At 48.2% G+C, this 20,698-nt stretch overlaps 1 protein-coding gene and 1 long non-coding RNA gene across 3 annotated transcripts in view; one reads left to right on the forward strand and one right to left on the reverse strand.

The window, feature by feature from the left end:
• LOC311587142 overlaps window positions 1-6,278 on the reverse strand; it is an 8,010-nt gene extending 1,732 nt beyond the window's left edge. The window contains exons 1-2 of one of the 2 annotated variants that reach the window (XR_014775790.1): window positions 6,021-6,278; window positions 5,308-5,483 (exon numbers count right to left, since the gene is read on the reverse strand). This is a non-coding gene — a long non-coding RNA (uncharacterized lncRNA). Of the gene's footprint in view, window positions 1-5,307; window positions 5,484-5,956 lie in introns of both variants that reach the window. The other variant, XR_014775791.1, reaches the window with a different exon arrangement.
• A 280-nt stretch (window positions 6,279-6,558) lies between these two features.
• LOC311587067 (acyl-CoA desaturase 1) lies at window positions 6,559-20,427 on the forward strand. The gene is made up of 6 exons (XM_084763509.1): window positions 6,559-6,781; window positions 7,583-7,865; window positions 10,819-10,949; window positions 12,186-12,391; window positions 14,067-14,299; window positions 16,839-20,427. The coding sequence occupies exons 1-6, from the start codon at window positions 6,758-6,760 to the stop codon at window positions 17,036-17,038; spliced, it is 1,077 nt and encodes a 358-aa protein (XP_084619635.1). The 5' UTR covers window positions 6,559-6,757; the 3' UTR covers window positions 17,039-20,427.
• The last annotated feature ends 271 nt before the right edge of the window (window positions 20,428-20,698 follow it).

Below are 20,698 nucleotides of genomic sequence, written 5' to 3' on the forward strand. Positions count from 1 at the left end.
TATCTTTAAAAAAAAAACACAAAAAAAAATCTAAAAAAAATGCATATACATAAAACATCCGGGCATGGTGGTGCATGCCTTTAATCCCAGCACTCAGGAGGCAGAGGTAGGCAGATCGCTGGGAGTTTGAGGCCAGCCTGGTCTACAAAAGTGAGTCTAGGACAGCCAAGGCTACACAGAGAAACCCTGTCTTGAAAAACAAAAACAAAAACACATAAAATAAAAAATAAACAAATAAACCCTTTATAAAGAAAAGTATACCCTATTCAGTACCTTTAGTAATGTGCTAAACTCAAGGCTGAGTTCAAAGATCTCCTGTGACATCTATAAATGGATAATAACTTTTCTTTGTTCTGTGGACTACTGCGTCGCCACTATATCCCTGCTCCCCACTCGGCAATCAGCTGCCATTATCAAAGGGCCTGCCCACCTGCCTGAAAACCATCTCCTCGCATCTCCCTGGAAATACTGCGATATTTTACATTTTATTTTATGTGTAAAGATATTTTGCCTGCATATGTCTATGTACCATGTAGGTGCATGGTACCTGAGGGGGCCAGAGAAGGTACTAGATCCCCTGGTACTGGAGTTACAGATGGTTGTGAAGATCCCAAGTGGGTTCTGGGAATCAAACCCAGGTGTCCTGGGAGAGTGCCCTTGCTCTTACCCAGTGAGCCATCTCTCCTGTCCAGGAAAGCAATCTTCTACGTCAGCCATGCATGATGCCGCATGCCTTTAAGCCCAGCCCTTGGGAGGCCGAGGCAGGCTGAGCTGTGAGTTTGAGGAGAGTCTGTTCTACTAGGGAGTTCCAGGCTAGGCAGGGCTACCTAGTGAGACCCTGTCTCCAAACAAAACCTTTAATCTTCAAAACAGTGTGGTGAGACCATCCTTACCCTTTCTTACTTCTGCTTTATACTCAGTGGATAGAGGTTTTTCCTTGTGTGCAGTTTTGGCAGCTGTGAACATCTATGCCCACGAATTCCTACAGTATGAACTCGCGCTCATTTCTCTAGTGTGTATACACGCAGCAGTGAATGTGTTTTGACAGTGGAGTGAGAGGAGACGACCAGTCTCAAAAATGCACAGGGTTCCTGGTGACTCTGCCGGACGGTTGCTACATGCAGCCTGGTAGAGGTTTAAGCTGGGTGGAGCACAGATGGGAACTGAGGCTAGAGGCTGACATTCCACAAACTCACCATGCGAAGGCAAGCAGTGGTGGCGCACGCTTCTAATGCCAGCACTTAGGAGGCACAGGGAGGCCAGCCTGGTCTACAGAGTGAGTTCCAGGACAGTCAAGGCTACACACACAGGGAAACCCTGTCTTGAAAAATCCGAAATCATAATAAAATAAAATAAACTTGCACTGTATTGAATCCAGAAGGGGCCCGGATGTGAATGTAACAATATCAATTATAACGTTCTTTGTACCTGATACTGTATTAATCTCCTCAGTATAATATTAAATAGTCCAAGCAACCTTTCATAATGAGTAGTGCTTTTTTGTTTTTGGAGACAGGTTTCTCTGTGTAGCCCTGGCTGTGCTGGAATTCAGAGATCCGCCTGCCTCTGCCTCCAGAGTGCTGGTATTAGAGGCATGTGCCACCACCACCCTGCAAACAGTTATATGTGCGTATTCCAGCTGAGTAAATCAAGACTCACAGAATAAATTGCCCAAAGTTAAGCTAGTATCTGGTAATGTTAAAGCAACTTATTTTCCCTTCCTTTCTACAATATGGTCTTACTTTGTTGAGATTAGATAAAAAATAGATTTGTTCATGTCCTACTTGTGAACTCCACCACAATGTGTACACACTTTAGGATCCATTAGAGATTGTTTTGGTTTTTTTTTTCTCCTGTATTCTGGGCTGCCTCAAACTTAAGTAGCTGAAAACCTTGAAATCCTGATCCTCCTGCCTCCAGCTCCCAAGATCTGGGATTACAGGTATGTACTACTATGCCTGGCTCAGATAGATGTTGTTTCATTTAAATGTATTACATGATATAGCTATGGCGCACATATTGCATGGTTCTGCAATGTTTATTGCATATGCGAGTATAACAATTCCAGGAAATATATTGTTCAATGGCCTGAGCAGTAGCTCAGTTGTGGGGCATTTGCCTACGGTAAATTTCATTCTCCAGTACCATGAAGAAAAAGTTATTTATAAAACATCTTTCAGAAGCCAAGCATGGTGTCACACACCTGTAATCCCAGCACTCAGGAGGCAGAGGCAGGTGGATCTCTGAGAGTTCCAGGCCAGCCTAGTCTACAAAGCAAGTCCAGGACACCCAAAGTTACACACAGAAACCCTATCTCAAAAGCAAACAAGCAAACAAATCTTTCTGATGGACTGGCAAGAAAGCTCAGTGTGTAATGCTATGTCCGGCTCAACCTAATGATCTGAGTTCGATTTCCAGGACCCACATGGTGGAAAGAGCGAACAAGTTGTCTTCTGACCTCCATAGTTGAGCCTTCACACACACACACACACACACACACACACACACACACACACACACACACACACACTTAAAAATAAAAATAAATCTTCAAAGAGGTGTGGTGGTATACACCTTTAATCCCAATTCTCTGGAGACAGAGGCAAGCAGATTTCTGTGAGTTCAAGGCTAGCCTTGTCTCCATAGCAAAAAATTAAAATTAAACCAAAATCTAAAACAAAAAAAAAATCATTTTGTTTTCCCCAACATTAAATATTTTCAGGTCTTTAATAGTAACAAAATACATTCACTGATACCTTTTAAATAATTAATAAAGTAAAATATTTGTCAATTTTGTTGATGATAATTCTCCCATCATGAGTTTCCATTCAGTGCCTTTATTTTTAATAATTTTGAGCTTTTTGCCAATCTACACAAGCCCTTTAAAGAGACTGATAGCTGTTTTCTTTTCACAGCTGTTGGGAAAATTTGCTCTCTTATGATGAAACAAATGTGTAATCCAAGTCAAAACGTCAACTCTGGCAGTGCCAGCTGGGAGTTCTATTATGCCTAGAGCCTCGATGGGAAGTGATCTCTGCTCTAAAGGGAACCAGTTTCCTAGTTAGAGAAATAGACAGTTGCACGTGGTCAGCTGAAGGCAACTCTTTTCCAGCAACAATGGCCTCCAGGGTTTTCTAAGTTAATAAAAGAGGATGAATGGTGAGAGAAACAGATACTCCATTCCACTCTAGGTTGTGTTCATTTCAATAGTAGTGACAATTTTTTAGGAGTAGTGTGGGTGAGGGACAATGGGTATCCAACACTGTCCTCTTCAAAACACCCCTCTGTGTCAGTAGCATTAGCTGGCCAGGTGCTTGGTGGCACCCCGAGAGATGGTGTGGTGCAGGAAGCGCTTTCCAAGCATGGTTTTGGCCTCCCAGACCTGCCATCAATATGTGCGGTCTTCTCTGAATAAGTGAGCCCAGACCACTTGATAAAAAAGACTTTTAAAGGGGCTGGAGAGATGGCTCAGTGGCTAAGAGTGCTGCCTGCTCTACCAAAGGTCCTGAGTTCAATTCCCAGCAACCACATGGTGGCTCGTAACCATCTGTAATGTGATATGGCGCCCTCTTCTGGCTTGCAGGAGTACATGCAAGCAGAGAACTGTATACATAAATAAATAAATTTAAAAAAAAAAGACTTTTAAAAAGGACTGAGTGAGTTGACCTCTGTTTCTATAAATTCCTGCTAAGGTCCACTTGTTTACTGAGGATGGCTAACTGGGACCTGTTTTTGTTTTCTTTGCTCTCTTTTCAATTCAAAAGCTGTCGTGGTACCTACAGTCCTATTGCCAATCTCTATCTTCCAACCTTACTTTGTACTTCCCCTCATCACTGCTAAAATATCTGCTGAGTGACACTTCCTTTATTGTTATATTTGTTCAGAGAAAGGACCTCATTGTGTACCTCTGGCTGGCCTGGAACTCAGGGATTTATCTGCTTCTGCCTCCTGAGTGCTGGGATTAAAGGCGCGTGCCGTGAACTATAGCGTAAAGAGGAGAGACGGCTCAGCACTTAAAAACCCGTATCGCCCTGGCAGAGAACCGGACCTCAGCTCCCAGCACACTCATGGAACAGCTTACAAGCATCTGTTACTCCAGCTCCAGGGGATCTCCGACCTCTGGACCCACACACAGATACATGTAATTAAAATAAAAATAACCCTTTAAAACATGTACTATAGAAGCCGGGCGTGGTGGCGCACGCCTTTAATCCCAGCACTCGGGAGGCAGAGGCAGGTGGATCGCTGTGAGTTCGAGGCCAGCCTGGACTACAAATCGAGTCCAGGACAGTCAAGGCTACACAGAGAAACCCTGTCTCGAAAAACCAAAACAAACAAACAAAAACAACAACAACAACAACAACAAAAAAAACCATGTACTATAAGCAGATCATACTACACATTCTAACCAGTCACTGACCTAACCATTCCTGGTGCTGCCTCCTGTGCCCTGGGCGCAGTACTTTTCCTACCATGCAGTCCTGTGTGCTCAGTTGGAAACTCCTGAAGTTTATTCTGGGTGTCACAGTTACAGGCATGTGATAAGATCACGCGATGAACCGGTCCCTGCTCTGTCTCAGTTACTGACACTGAAAGCAGCTCGCTCGCTCCCCTCTCTTCCAGCCTTTTTTGGGGGAGCAGTGCTTTGTCACTAACTCAGCAGCCTGGTTTTGGGGTACTGCATGCTGTCTCGGTGGCCCTGCCTTTACCTTTTCTGCCAGTGAATATCATGGCAGTTTAGTCCAGGTAATATAATATCCCCAGACCTAGGTGATAATCGCAGAGTGGGATTTGGGTGTAATTCCAGAAGGTGACTGGTGTTGTTGTCAAATAGGCGCATACAACCCTGGTGTATGCAACTCACTGTGTAAATTGGGGCATGGTGGCTCAGGCCTTTAATCCCGGCATCTGGGAGGCAGAGGATGGAGAAATCTCCAAGTTCAAGGCCAGCCTAGACTACAAAGCAAAGTCCAAGACGTAGAGAAACCCTGTCTTGAAAACAAAACAAAAGACAACAAAAAGAGGGGGAGGGGGAGGAGGAGAAGAAGGAGGGAGAGAGAGAGAGAGAGAGAGAGAGAGAGAGAGAGAGAGAGAGAAAAGAAGAAGAAGAAGAAGAAGAAGAAGAAGAAGAAAAAGAAGAAGAAGAAGAAGAAGAAAAGAGGAGAGGGGGAAAAAAGATCTCACTAGATAGACCAGGTTGCATAGAGCTCACAGATATGCGCCTGTTTCTGGCAGGTGACAGCTGACTAAAATGGAATGTTGAGGCAGCCACTTGTTCCGTACTCAGTTCCCAGCTCCACCACGTACTTGCTAAGTGTGGTCGCTGGTAACCTCTCTTTGTCTCTTTTCCTCTTTTCAAAGACCAATGAGCAGGGTGTGGTGGTGACAGCACGCCTTCAGTCCCAGCAGACAGATCTGTGTGCTTGAAACCAGTTTGGTCAACGTAGTAAGTTCCAGTACAGTCATAGCTTCAGAGACCCTGTCTAAAAAGAAAACAATATTTTAAAAGTACCAAGGAGGACCTACTGTTCAGGGTCACAGTATGGGTTCAACAAAATGATTCTTGTCTTGTTGGGGACCACTCGCTGAGCACCGGCTTGCTAGTCTTATTACACATGCAGCCCCTTTGACTTGTTGCAGGGTGAATATATCCCCTTCCCTGGAAGATCCCCAAATTCCAACTGGACGGATCAAAGAATCTCTCAAACGTCCCGCTCCCTCAGGGTGGGGATAGGATTGCGCTCTGGCTCCAGGCAGAGGCGGTACCCTGCAGACTGAGACTAACGAGTTAGCGCTGTGTTGAAACTCTGCGTGTGAGCTCCCAGCACTCAAGACCGCAGAGGTCTGAGATCTGCATCCGGATGCTGGCGGGAGGGATAAACCATTGTTTCCCCCGAGTCAGAGTCCTGGGTCATAGTAGGTATTAGAGGAGGATCGCACCCTCCGGTCCCCGTACCCCGGGTAGAGGCCAGTTTCCTCTTTGCACGTGTCTGGAAGTAGGGGCGGAGGTGAAGTTGTACCGAGTTGTGACTGGCAATAGCCACCGTGACTTCCTCACTTCTTCCGTAGCAATTTCCCCCGTGAACCATTCGCTAAGAGCCAGGAGACAACCGTAGGCGTGTACACAATCCCACATACGACCACATTATCCTCCTCTTAAAGAAAAGTCGCCCATCAGCCAAAGGCAAAGAGGATAAGGAGAAACAGAGAGGAGAGAGCGAGGAGCTTGTGGCAGAGGGAACAGCAGATTGCGCCTAGCCAATGGAAAAGGCTAGACGAGGTGGCACCAAATTCTCTTTGGCCAATGATAGGGCGGTCTTCGCAGGAGGCGCATTAGCGTTTACCCCGGGCAAGGGGTAGGAGTAAAGTGGTGTTGATGCTTTCAGCATCCCGGCTCGGAAGTCTACTCGGGAATCTACTTGGCTTTCTTTCCCCCTCCTTAGCCCCTCCCTCCCTCACCTCCACGCCCGGCTTCCTTGGCTAGCTATCACTGCGCACTTTACCCTTTGCTGGCAGCGGATAAAAGGGGTCTGAGGAAATACTGAACACGGTCATCCCATCGCCTGCTCTACCCTTTATATTTCCCAGCCCGGGAAGATCTGCGCACAGCCAGGTCGGGCTGAACACCCATCCCGCCGGACAGTAGCGGAGGTATCTGAGCGCAGCTCCGCTAGTTGCCCTCAACACCGGGCTCCGGAACCGAAGTCCACACTCGGTCTCAGCGCTGGGAAAGTGAGGCCAGCAGCCGACAGCCACGATGCCGGCCCACATGCTCCAAGAGGTGAGCTTCCAGAAGCGCCCCCCCCACCCCACCCCCCCGCCTCCACATGTGTCGGCCAAGCGGACTGAGCTGCTAGGTGACTGCCTGGTCCCGGGAGAAGAAAGTTGAGAGTTCTCTGAACTACTCCGCTTTCCCAAATTCTAATGTGATTAGTAGATTAAGAGGTGTGGATTGTAATTCGGGCAGTTGAGTCCCAACTTTCGCGTCTTAACCTTTAGAGCAGTAGGTCTCAACTTTCCTAATGCTGCGATCCTTTAATACAGTTCCTCGTGTGGTGGTGACCCCAACCATAAAATTATTTTCGTTGCTACTTCACAACTGTAATTTTGCTACAGTTATGAATCGTAATGTAAAATCTGTGCTTTCGGATGGTGTTAGGCGACCCCCCCATGAAGAGGTCGCTTGACCGTCCCCAAAGGGGTCGTGACCCACAGGTTGAGAACCATTCCTTTAAAGCCAGTTTTGCCAATAATTGTGTAATACAGAGGGTTTCTTTTGTGCGTTATTAGAGGTGAGAATGTTTCACTCTCCTTTCCTCCTGGTCCTTCACCGTTTGCCCCCCACCCCCAAAAAACCAAATCTATAGTGTCTGGAAACTTATGCTCTAACTCAGAGCACATCTCACTCTCCTGCAACCTGGGCTCTGGGCTCTGGGCTCTGGGGCAGGGTTTGGGGCCTTTGCTGTGCCTTGCGTTGCCCTAGTGTGAGGAAAGTGGTACCCGCCGCCGCCGCCACCACCCGCCCCCAACCCAGTGTCCTGCACAGACCTCCCTCCCCCCCTGACTGAACTTTTCCTTACAGATCTCCAGTTCCTACACGACCACCACCACCATCACAGCGCCTCCCTCCCCAAACCTGCAGAATGGACGAGAGAGGCTGAAGACCGTGCCTCTCTACCTGGAAGAAGACATCCGCCCCGAAATGAAGGAAGATATACATGACCCCAGCTACCAGGATGAGGAGGGGCCCCCGCCCAAGCTGGAGTACGTCTGGAGGAACATCATCCTTATGGGCCTGCTGCACCTGGGAGCCCTGTATGGGATCACACTGGTTCCCTCCTGCAAGGCCTACACCTGGCTCTTCGGTGAGCAGCCCCCCTTCCTTGCCTTGAGCCAGTGCCTCCGGTTTCTCCTTGCTCTTTAGAGAGGTGGCCTCTGCAGCACACATTTCCCCAGCCTTTTGTGTGATTCCTTTTGCGACTGGGTATCCCTTGATATGGATACTGAGTCCTTGTGCAGGGGGCTTGGAAGGGGTCTGCCTGAGACAGAGAAGCAACTTTCTCTGAATAAGCAGGCCCTGTGTGTGTGTCACTCACCGGTCTACTTATCCCGGTCCCACCTGACCCTTACCTGGGAGGCATGGGAATCAGGCACAGGCGAGGGACCGTGCAGACTACTGGTCAACCAGGGCAGGGGGGGGACAGAAGCTGGGGAAATTGTACTGGAGAGGTCCTGGAAGAGACAAGAGCCGAAGGAGGCTGGTTACACACTCTTCTGACACCAAGGCCTGACCAGACCAAGCTGGTCCGCCCTAGGGGAAGGTAATGCAGGCTTCTACCACACCCAGCCTACAGGTGTGTGCCCCGCACCCCTCATTGCTTCAGGTCATGGGGGGCAACACATGCCAATCAACAAGATATTAAAAGAATGAAATAAGGTTCACATCCAATCCCCTTCTCTGGCCTGCCCCTGCCTGGTTTGTCTCCTGAGACCATGAAGTGCCAAGGACCCCAGACTTTCTAACTCTAGCCCTCCTCTAGCCCTGTTGACCTCCTCCTTGGCAGAGAATCCATCGGCAGCCCCAGCCCTAATTCAGCCCCTCGGGGGATTCACTGGGTGTGTGCTGATGGGGGCACCTCCAGGGTACACTCGCACTTTATATGAGTTTTCATCTATGAAACCTGAGCTGGGAAGGGAGAGCCAGGCAGGGGCCACTTGCTGCAGATGGCGAGGCAGGGGTCCCTCTCTGGAAGACACGGGAGGTTTCTTTGGAGCAGTGTCAGGTGTGAACATGTTGTGTCAACGCGCTCTCTTGCGCTCTCTCTCTCTCTCTCTCTCTCTCTCTCTCTCTCTCTCTCTCTCTCTCTCTCTCTCAGGGTAAGCTTGTGAAAGGGCTGGTTAGCCAGGTGTTGGCTCCCCTGCCCTGGGCCTCTTAGGTCTTCTAAGCAGTTAAAGCTGGTCCTTGGAGCTTCGTCTTAGAAGTTGTTCAGATGCCCTAGATCTGAGAGGAGCCACTGTCTTTCCAAGTACCCAGTAAGGCAGCAGCGCTTTGTCAGGGTTAGGGAGATCTGTTCTTAGGTTAGCTGTGTGGCTTCCCAGCCTTCCTCTAGGGGCTGCTGTTTCCAGAGCCTTTTTATTCTTCAAGAGAACCAGTTCTAAAGAGATTTCTGATAACATTCAGGGCCAAAGAGTCTATAGCCTGCTTATCCTTCAGCCCTCCCTACATTTTGTTTATTTTTTGTTTGTTTGTTTTGAGAGAGGGGGTCTCATTGTACCCCTAGCTGGCCTTAAACTCACAGTGATCTGACTGCCTCTGCTTCCCAAGTTCTGAGGTTAAAGGTGTGCACCATGTCTAGCCCACTTTTGGGGGGGCGGGTTCAAGACAGAGTTTTTCTGTCTAACTTTGGCTATCCTGGAACTCACTATGTATGCCAGGCTGGCCTCTAACTCACAGAGATCTACCTGCCTCTGCACCACCATTGTCTGGCTTTAAAACAACTGTAAAGCTATTCCTTTACCACATGTGGACAGATAGTCCCATGGGGGGGGGGGTTGGGATCTAAGTGCCTCTGGCAATCTACCCAATGGAGGTTTAGGTAGACTATGTCCCAGAGTGTTTGTGTTCTTGTCCCAATTCCTCTGTTGAGACGATGTCATATGTGGTCTAGACTGGGCCTGGGCCATCTGCACCATGAAACCAGCACAGATGCTTTCTTGGGACGAAATTCAGGGTTTCTACGTTGCTCCAAACTCTTTCTTTCCTCCTGTTGATTGCTAGTAGTATTTGATGGTACTTGATGGTCAGACCTGGGACATAAGAGAGTCAAATTGTCACACAGCCACAGGAAGCAGATAATCCCTCAATCCCAGCTCTGAGAGACTGTGGCTAGAATTTACTTTGGACAGACACTAACTCTCTGACTCATAAGTATTTTCTAAGAGGAAGTAGGGGGCGGTGTGGGAAGATGCTTAGGAAACAGCTGGCACTGCTACAGAAAGACGTGAACGGTTTGTACATCTCTCGACTGCAACTAAAGCAATGGCCTCTGAGGATCTGCTGTTGCTGCTGCTCTCTAGGTGTGAAAACAGAATCTACCTACCAAGGCCTCTACTGCTGGTCAGAGAAGAGATGGGTGCACACTCTTTCCCCACTGGAGGTCAAGTTCAGTACCTTCTAAGTGTGTAGATGACCATGAAGCAGGGAAATATTCTGATGTCAAGTTTCTGCTTTGCTGGTTGTGTGACCCTGTTCATATCTCACCTCTCTTGGGATCTGTTTCCTCTATCATAACATGTAGAGGGCTTGTGGTTCTTTTGTTTTGGTTGGTTGGTTGGTTTTGAGACAGGGTTTTTCTGTGTATCCCTGGGTGTTCTGGAGCTCTGTAGACCAGGCTGGTCTTGAACTCAAGGGTCTGATTTCCTCTGCTGTCTAGAATTCTGGAGTTAAGGGTGTGTGCCACTACCACACCTAGCTAAAGTGAGGTATTAGTGACACTTAATTCTGACTGTATCATCAGCTGCCTCCCTGAACATCTTCCACAACCCCGGACTTCTATAACTGGTCCACGTTCAGACTGATGGCTCTGCTGTTTTCACAAGGCTCCTGTCTGTGGCTCTGCTGGAAGAATCTGCAGCTCTGCCCATTTGAGGGGCAAAAGCTATGAGGCCTCAGAGACCAGGGGATTCTTAGGGTTCAGTGGAAAACAGATCCTTACCCCAAACCCAAAGGGGACAAACACTGCCACCAGGGAACTGTCTTGTCCTATTCCATTGTTGAAGTCTTCCTGTTGGTGACTCCCACCCTGTCTTTTCCTGTAGCGATTATGCACTATGTGATCAGTGCCCTGGGCATCACAGCCGGGGCTCACCGCCTGTGGAGCCACCGAACTTACAAGGCCCGGCTGCCCCTGAGGCTCTTCCTCATCATCGCCAACACCATGGCTTTCCAGGTAAGAAGCTGGTGCTGTGGCTGTACCTCCACCCTGTGGATGATCTGTGTGGACAGTGGGGTCTCAGCATCCAGAGAGGAACTGTTAGGGCCACCATTGGCTGCCCCTTTTGGTTTCCTTGCGTCACCTCAAGTATGGGTTCAGTGCTTAGATTATCAGGCAATAAGTGGGAGGCAGATAGGAAAGGCTGTCCAGGTGGGGTCTTTTTTTTTTTTTTTTAATTCCAGAACCAATGTGGTCCCACACAGTATGTTTGTATGTTGTGGGCTGTCCACCTAAAGGGTCATGCTGCATGACCCATACCTTGACCCTGATCCCCTGAGCTCTTCCTTTCCTGAGATGTGCTTTACATAACATGGACTGTCACCACTATGGGACTGACAGCAACATGTCACGGAATTGGCAACTCTATAGTACTCGCTGTCCTGGGCACCACTAAGCACTTGGCATAAGCCAACCCTTTAAGTCCTCCCAGACGTATTGGTGGGTATTATCTTCACACCGATCTTTGTTTTTTGAGATAGGATCTCACTGTGTTGCCATGGCTGCCTCCCCAGTACTGGGATTAAAGGTGTGCCCCATCCCCCAAACGAGTCTGAAAGATTGGACAGACCTAGCTCGTTCTGTCTGAGGCTGCTGGGTTGGCTAGGGCAGGTTTATGGATAAATAGGAGAGTTGGGAGGTTTTTAGCTCTTAGCTGGGACGGTGGGCACAGGATGATCTATGGTGTGGGGTTTACAAGAGGAAAGCAGGGAACCATTTATTGACAATATGTGAAGTGTTTCCTGCATGCCTGGACAAGCTCAGGGGACCTATGGAAATGTGTTCCAGCTCACTGCTTCCATGCTGGCCTCAATACTAGGTTAGGTGGGCTGTCACTTGTGAAAGCAGCAGGGTGGCATTCGCAGCATCTTTTCCCCAGAGCAACTCCCTGGGATCCAAGGCCACCTGCCTCATGATCTCTGCCCCCACATTCCTTTCTTCAAGAACAGGCAGTGTTCTTCGTGAGTGCTGTGACTTTCCTTCTCCTCCACACACAACTTTCAGTGTGTTCTGCAACTTTGCCAAATAAGCGTCCAGGACAGATGTACAAAAGAGCAGCCCCTGAGGTCTCCTCTGGAGCTAGAGCCCTGTGGACTATGGGTTGTCCTAGGTCATTGAAAATATCTGGGCTCTGGATTCCCCCTGGGAGGGCACCTCTTCTCAGTCCTGGCCTCCTCCTTCCCGTCCTTCCAGAATGATGTGTACGAATGGGCCCGAGATCACCGCGCCCACCACAAGTTCTCAGAGACACACGCCGACCCTCACAACTCCCGGCGTGGCTTCTTCTTCTCTCACGTGGGTTGGCTGCTTGTGCGCAAACACCCGGCTGTCAAAGAGAAGGGTGGAAAACTGGACATGTCTGACCTGAAAGCTGAGAAGCTGGTGATGTTCCAGCGGAGGTGAGTCATGTAGGGGTAGAGACAAGGGTACCTGGGGTTTAGAGACTCCACCTTTTCTATTAGGACTTATAAAATAATAACTGGATGATTTACCAGATTGATAAGATCAAAATCATTTAAATCTCCAATCCAACATCCAAAAGGCTCACAGCCGTAATTATTTGCTCTGTTTCTGCCTGAGCCATCTTAATAAAATCAATTAACACCGGGTGGTGGCGGCGGCGGCGCACGCCTTTAATCCCAGCACTTGGGAGGCAGAGACAGGCAGATCGTTCGAGGCCAGCCTGGTCTACAAAGTGGATCCAGGATAGTCAAGGCTACACAGAGAAACCCTGTCTCAAAAAACAAACAAACAAAAAAATCAATTAACTATATATAACATGGGTCCTAAAAAGGAAAAGAAAAGAAAAAAGCCAGGTGTGGTGGCACATGCCTTTAATCCCAGCACTTGGGAGGCAGAGGCAGGCAGATCGCTCTGAGTTCAAGGCCAGCCTTATCTACAAAGCAAGTCTAGGACAGCCAAGGCTATACAGAGAAACCTTGTCTCGAAAAACCAAGCCCCTCTCCCCCCTCCAAAAAAAAAGAAAGAAAAAGAAAAAAGAAAACATGGGTTCTAGTCTGGTGCACAGGGCTGAGTATTTACATTTAAGGAATTTTCAGCCTCTTTAGGGTTGAAGGAATGAGCCCTCAGCTATGACCACATAAAGCAGAATAACACCGTGTTTACCATGATAAGTACGAGAAGAAGTACAGCTCAGTGGCTGTACAGTGAGGGACTCTAGCATGGCAGCATCAGGACCCAGGCAAAGACAAGTCTGGCAGTGTGGTGGTCTGGGACAATGCAGCAGAATGTGGGAGCATCCTCTTCCTCAAATATGGTCCTTTCTCTGTGAGGTGTGGCACGTGACAGGAGCAGGACTGCAAGAGCAGGCCCAGGTCAGTGTTGTTAACTCAGCTGGTTACCAGAGCCATTCATGCCTTCTCTGGCAGCGTGGGGCACAGTCGGGTGGGCTCTGGAGAAGTCACTTTCAAGATAGGTGAACGTGGACATGGAGCCAGGGAGGTGATGGGTGGGGGTCACAGGTTAGACAGCTAGGGAAATAGTGACCAAAATGGAAAGGAACTAGACGGAGGGACTATCAGTGACCCAGAAAGTGTAGACACAGGTGCTGAGGGATATCAGCGGCTTGGTGCATAGGGAGTGAAGAATGGGACAGGGCCTCGAGAGAGACAGACGCCTGCAGATGATCTAGGACATTCAGTGTGTCTTGGTGACAGCAGGAAATGAAGGCATGACACTTACCAAAGACCTCAACAGGCGAGAAAAAGGAACTCAGGTAGATGGACAAACAGCCCAGGGCACTGATGAGGTCTGATTCTGACTGGTTTGAGCAGCATGGCCCTGTGCTCCTATGAAAAGAGTAATGGCTCTGTAGACAGGAAAAGAAGTGAGAGCAGACACACAGTAGGACCCTAGAGTGCCTGCACATTTGGGTGTCCTTATCTAAAGAGAGAGAGCACTGCCCTTAAAGTTTTGTACCACTTTTCCTTTTGCTGATAATCTGTCCCATCCTCTGAGGGGAAAAAAAATGACACAACGCTGCCTAATTATAAAGGACAGTTTGTGTAGGTGGGAGAGTCCTCGCTCCGTATTCAGTGTGTGGTCTCTCCGTAGGTACTACATACCCGGCCTCCTGCTCATGTGTTTCATCCTGCCCACGCTGGTGCCCTGGTATTGCTGGGGGGAAACGTTTGTGAACAGCTTGTGCGTGAGCACCTTCCTGCGATACGCTTTGGTCCTCAATGCCACCTGGCTGGTGAACAGTGCCGCCCACCTCTACGGATATCGCCCCTACGACAAGAACATTGAATCTCGGGAGAATATCCTGGTTTCCCTAGGTGCCGTGGGTAAGTCACTAGTCCCCAGCATGACCATAGCTAGGGATCTGCTGGTTGAGATATTTGTCTAGGAGCCAGAGGAACCAGAATGACTTGTTTTATGAGTGCTGTGTGGTTTGTTCTTTCTTTCCCCCACTATAAAACCGGGGGTGGGGGGTGGGGCGGGGAAGTTGGGCAGAATATATCGGGAACCCTTATGAGAGCAAGGCAAGCAACAGCTCTTACTGTAAAATGGAAAGGACAAGAAGTAATTCCGCTTTTGCTTATAGGTTGTAGAGCAATGTTAAGTGCTGCCTATGATGAGCCTCTGCGTCTCCCTCTTCTAGTCCCCTGACACACCTGTAGCTCCGCACAGCCCAGGATGTGCATTGTGTACATCGCAGTCACTAGGCTAGCCTCTTGCCTAGTGTAAGAGTATAGTTTAGTTGCCATGCCTATGACATTTATCTCCCCACTGCTTACACACTGGCTTACACACGTGGGTCATGTGTTGTCATGTAATGTTGTCATCTGCAGGGCAGACTCTTTCTCCTGCCACTGCCACTTTCTCTGCCCCTGTCCCTTTGTTCCTCTTCTCTCTTCTGCTCCACACCGAGGGCTCCTCCCCAGTGCCCCGATGGAGCAGATAGATGGGTGGCCTGATGTTGACTGTTCCTGTGTGTTCCTCCCTCATCCCGGTCCCGACTGCAGACCAGGGAAAGCAGTCCCCTGTCAGTCTCTCCACTCCCCTGTCCTACTTTCCAAGAGACTAAAGCCTTATTTTGTAGTTTTCCCTGTGAGGGTCCATGGCCTCTTGTCATCACTGGTCAGAGCTATCGCCTATCTGCTGACAGCCCAGAGACCGCTTTCTTCGCTCATGGACCCGGGCCTGTCATTCTACCAGCACCTTTACCATTATTTAAAGCTCCCCTGCCCCTTTCAATTTAGATTCTGTGATTTTGATTTTGACCCTTCGTGGGTACCCGTTACAATTTTAAAGTACGCTACTACTTGGACCGTTTTTTTTTTTTTAAACAAACCCTACGCTATTCAAATCTGATAGTTCCATAGAAATGGAATAATCTGAACTGAGTCATGTGTGTCCTGTATTGCTCTTTAGGAGCCTTTCTTGTGACCATCAGTTCCAAGTGGATGCCAACACCTTCCTTGGTCAGGCTGTTATTCGCTACTCAGAACCGGTTCTCCTCTTACCCACTGCTCTCCGCCGGCTCTTCCTATCTCATCTTGAGTTACCTCCCTCAGGTCACATGCTTGCAGTCTCTGTTCATTCCCTGGAGCCTTTCTGGGCTATCTTTTTCTTGCTGCTCCGGTTGCTACCCATTGGTCTCTTCTCCTCTTTTCTCTCCCTTGTTATTACGGTGTCTGATTTCATGTTAAAGGTTGAGACACGGATGCAGGGGAGTGCTCACTTAGAACTTCCTGGTGAAGTGTGTAAAAGCTAGCAATTTTTTTTAAAACCCTTTTTTTCTTGAAATTGCATTTTTATGTGTTGGGACGTTTTGCTGGTATGTTTGTACGCCGTGTGTCTGTAGTTCCTGAGGGGACAGAAGACAACACTAGATCCTTTGAATTCTATATTGTTAGTGTTGGGATCCACTCAGGATGAAGAGTCCCATCAAGAGCTAGTAAGTGCCGGATGTGGTGGCACATGCCTTTAATCCTAGCACTGGGGAGGCAGAGGCAGGCGGATCACTGTGAGTTCGAGGCCAGCCTGGTCTACAAAGAGAGTCTAGGACAGCTAAAGCTACACAGAAAAAAATCCTGTCTCAAAAAACAAAACCAAACAAACAAAGAGAGCTGGTAAGCACACTGCCCTCTGCAGAAGCCCTCCTGAGTCCAGATTTTTTTTTTCTTCTATCAAAATGTTATTTTTAGAAATAGCCAGAATCTTTGATGTTAGAGAGAATATCAAAGTATTTCTGTTTTCTCAGCACCTCCCAGACACCAGGGTCAAACTCAGTAGCCCATAGTAAGCCAGTGGTGGATGGGAGGACGGCTCTTGTCACTGGCTGGACGCTCTCTCTCTCTCTCCCTCTCTCTCTCTCTCTCTCTCTCTCTCTCTCTCTCTCTCTCTCTCTCTGTTAGAACACACCCTATCCTTACTGAGATCAATGGCAGTGTGGAGAAAGTGTGCTCTCTTCTTGTCTTCAGAGGACTATTCCTAAGAATCTCCTTTGTCTCCTCCTTTTCCCTCCTGAACACATGCCTTATGTACAGACCCTATGAGTCGGGCCTGGATGTCCTGATACTCTGACATTTTCCACTGTAAAATCTGTTCCCACAGGCACAGCTTCTCTCCCATCCTCTTATAACAGAAACTTCCTCTGACAAAGGCTCCCAGACAGGCATGTGTGAGCAGAACCTGTCTACTGGTTTCCTGAGATGCCTCTGAGGGTGTCTGTTCATTTTAGAATATAAGACTGGGGGTTCATCTGTTCACTCAACAGTGGGCTTCTTAAGGTTTGAGGTACACAATAGGTAAGAGGTGTTCAAAGAGGATGAAGCAGCAATCGCTGAGCCCCTAACACTCTCCTTGCTTCTGTTCCAGGCGAGGGCTTCCACAACTACCATCACGCCTTCCCCTATGACTACTCCGCCAGTGAGTACCGCTGGCACGTCAACTTCACCACGTTCTTCATCGACTGCATGGCTGCCCTCGGCCTGGCCTATGACCGGAAGAGAGTGTCCAAAGCCGCCGTGCTAGCCAGGATTAAAAGAACTGGAGACGGGAGCCACAAGAGTAGCTGAGTTTCGAGGCTTCTGAGTTCCTATTCCAAAAGTTCTCTGCACAGAGATTTAATGACCTGTTGATTAACCAATGGATAATGTTCCCAGGATTAGTGATGCATTTAACCTATTCCAGCACAGTATTCTTATAAAATGAGGAAGCTTTGATCATGTTTTGTGGTAGTACATATTTTAATTAGCTAGGGTTAACCATGCCTCAATATATATATATATATATATTTAAATATACACACGATGGACGCATATATAATTTTATGCATCAATTTTAAATAACCATAAATTTGAACGTTCTATAAGAGAGTGTTAAAAGCCAACAAACATGCTGTTTTGATGCTGAGGTGATGAGCACCAACCACCCTCATGCCCGGTTTGCATTGCATCTTGCTTTGTTTCTTTTCTCTCTCACCACCTCTCAGGCAAACAGATCCGCTGGTCTGTGTCACCTTCAAAGCGCAGGCAGCTTCTCTGGCATCTGAAATACTGGTCCTTCCTCCTAGATACTTCTTCCTTTGTTTCGAGATCACTGCCTCAAGCTAGAAGCAGAATATAAACCCTCCCAGAAGTTCCCTGCTAATGAATTTCACTACTGGCTTTGCTAGATGGAATGGGGAAATTCTCTTGATTTGATACCTAGCAAGTAGGTCATCTAGAGGGAAGAGTTAGCTAGAGCGCATGGTATGGTTTGTACGTGCGGATGGGAGAGACAGAGGCCTCTGCACAGCGTGCCTCCTTTCATCCTATACTCTGAGACTGGAATAATTGAATCAATGTCAGAGTGAAAGGGAGGAATCCATGGTCTGTGCTAGGTGAGGGTTTTAGCTTTTAGTAACACGAAGATCTCTGAATAGAGAGAAAAAAAAAAGTCTTCGTGTTAAATGTGTCTAGAGCTGATAACTAAACAGCTGACGGTTTGGAGGATTTGGCGTAAAAACATGTCAATGTGAGCAAAGTCTTCACTTGGAATATGAAGTGTTTCTCTTGGGAAAAGTGACACTCAAGAAAAGGTGAAGGGCGAGAGGAGTTGTCTGGCTTGCCAGTTTCTTCCATGGCTGGCCAGGAAGTGAGGTTGAGGGGTGGCGGCATCTGTAGGTAGCTGCTAAGAGGTAGATTTCCAAACAAAGCCCTTGGGGAACACACTGCCAGGGATCCGGAAGGTGTCAGCATCATCCAACTCTCTGGTTTCCTCCTAGGGTTGAGTAGAAGCTGGGTTGACCCTTCTTCCCTGCCTTCTTGGCTTCGCGGCCATCCAGCCTACACTGTGCTGCCTGGGAGGCTCTTATCCACCCCGAATCTTCTGCCAGTTCTCCATTCTTGGCCTTTCCTTCTTTCCCTAGACAGGCAGCTGTTTGCCTGAGTGTGTGAAGAGCACCCGAGACTTGCTGCTGTCCAGGCATGTCCCTCCCCCAGGGTCGATGGTGTGGAATAGCTGTGTCACTTCAGCAAGCAGAGCCAGGTGCCACTTTTCCATGGCCCCCAGATCCTCTCCACCTCCACCCACTCCCTACGTGCCTCTGCCACAGTGATTTTTTTGGGAAAGCTTGGTCGGCTCTCTAGCAGCATCCTCGGTTCAGAGCGGCTCTCTGGTTTGTGAGTTAATAGCTCAGCCAAAATGCTCAGGTTGTCCCAGTGAGGCAACCACTGACTGAGAGGGCTGGTTGTTGGCCTTCTCTTTGTAAGTCAGAGTAGACAGCACATTTGCCTCTTCCTGCAAGCCCTGCAAGGTGGTGGTACACTCTATCACACAGCCCAGGGCAGACAATGGGATAGAAAAGTCTGTAAGAAAATGTCACGTCAGTATTTTGGAACCATCAGCCTCTGCTGTCCTGTAGCCCAATCCAGAGGCCTGGCTCTCTGCTTTTAGGACCAACTGTGTTCAGTGCCAAATGCTCTGTTCACTTGCCATCAGATAAGTGCCTTGCCTCCTGTGTTAACTGAACACATGCTTTGAGCTGTTCTTTGAAGTGGAAAAATCACTGTGGATCTGCTGACCTGTACCCCCTCTGACCTACGCTCTACAGATGCCTTTGGGGTGGTTTTACTTTTCCAGGTCACAGATGTCTGATTGATAAGATGAACAATAAAATCAGCTTTCTTTCTCTTCTGATCTTATTCCGCGGATCTGATTCAGGCCATGTCCAACACAAGGCTGCTTAGAGACGTCTGGATATTTAGGTAGGGTATGACGGAATGCTTAGGTAAGGGACGTGTTCAGATTCTCTCCAAAAGATGGATTTCTAACAGTTTCTAACAGCTTTGGGTGCCTTACGTCTATTCCTAATCTATAGTGTGTAGGAGCTTAGCCTCACTCCGGACCTTAACCCTGAGACCCGGAAGGTGGATGTGGCCATAAGCAAGAGGCTGGCTGGAGGACCGTCAGTACAGTGATTTGCACAAATCTTTTTTGCTTTTCTTGACTGTCCTGGACTCGATGTGTAGACCAGGTTAGCCTCAAACTCACAGCAATTCCCCTGCCTCTGCCTCCCAAGTGCTTGGATTAAAGGTGTGCACCGCCACACCGGCTATTGAACAAAATTTTTATGGGCTTCGTTTTGGAAGTTTTTCCTGGAACTGATTTTAGTAAAAGCTCAAATTTGTTAGGAAGTGGAAGTAATCTGAGTGTATTTGATTGTATTATCCTACTACTATTGCTAAACATGTGATAACGACAGTGGCACTCTGGGAAGTTTTCTCCTTGGGATACTAGTCTCTGGGCATATTCTCTGAAAGTGTAGCTCAGGTGAGCTGGTGTGAAAGGTTAGCAAAGCCAAGCCACCATCTGCTGACTGCTTAAGGCCTCTCTTAGCCACCAACTTGCACTTGCTGCGTTACCTTTTCTCTTATAACAAACTCACCCCAGAGATGAGGACTTTAATCTCCCCTGAGAACCTCCCGGGCTGAGCACCTGACTGTCCCACTTCTCAGACATCCTCAACATCTGGAACAACGTCCGGAACATCTGGAAGACACACTGAAACTTACTCTGGGCAGGTCCTTCTGACAAAACAGGCTACTAATCCTCACCTACCTCAAGGGGCAGTTTAGAGGTGACTAGAGCTTTATGAAGTCTGTGGGGATCCTCAGCAGAGGATCTCAGAGACCTCTCTAGAAGCAGAGTATACCACCCGTAGTCGACGTTGCTCTTCTCAGAAACTGACACGACTCACTGGAGAAGTGGGATATGGCCAAAGTGCAAGACTGACTGCCTGCTCACTGCCATGAAAACTGTGCAGGAAACCTTCTCCTTGCCTGAATGAAATTTTCTTTTTATGTGGGGTAGTTATTTGTGATCCAAGCATAATTTTGGATGATTTCCATTAATATCAATTCTTGAAGCCTGGTTGTACTGATTAAAATTGTATTTGTTCCTAATAAAAGTGGATCTGGCTGTACTGCCTGGGAGCTTTTTGGCTGTGGTACCCATGTGCGCGTGCATACACAAACAGCTAGGGACAGAACCTGGGGATCCCCACCTGTTGGGCAAACACTCTACAGATGAGGTACACCAACTGCCTTTATTGCTTATTTGAGACAGACTTTCACCACAGAGCCTTGAAAGTCCCCCAGAAATCTGCCCGCCTTTGTTGGGATTACAGACAGATTCATACCCCAGTAACCTGCCTGCCCTTCCTAAGGGTAACCTGAGGTTAAACTGTGGCAGCA

This window comes from Acomys minous (assembly GCF_964271855.1).
Source record: "Acomys minous genome assembly, chromosome: 2".
Taxonomy (NCBI): domain Eukaryota; kingdom Metazoa; phylum Chordata; class Mammalia; order Rodentia; family Muridae; genus Acomys; species Acomys minous.

Excerpts from the sequence above, each read along its gene's own strand:
- LOC311587067 (XM_084763509.1), top strand. The coding sequence starts at position 6,758 with ATGCCGGCCCACATGCTCCAAGAG. Across the intron at positions 6,782-7,582 it reads CGGCCCACATGCTCCAAGAG|ATCTCCAGTTCCTACACGAC; the intron begins GTGAGCTTCCAG and ends TTTTCCTTACAG. Across the intron at positions 14,300-16,838 it reads GGTTTCCCTAGGTGCCGTGG|GCGAGGGCTTCCACAACTAC; the intron begins GTAAGTCACTAG and ends CTTCTGTTCCAG.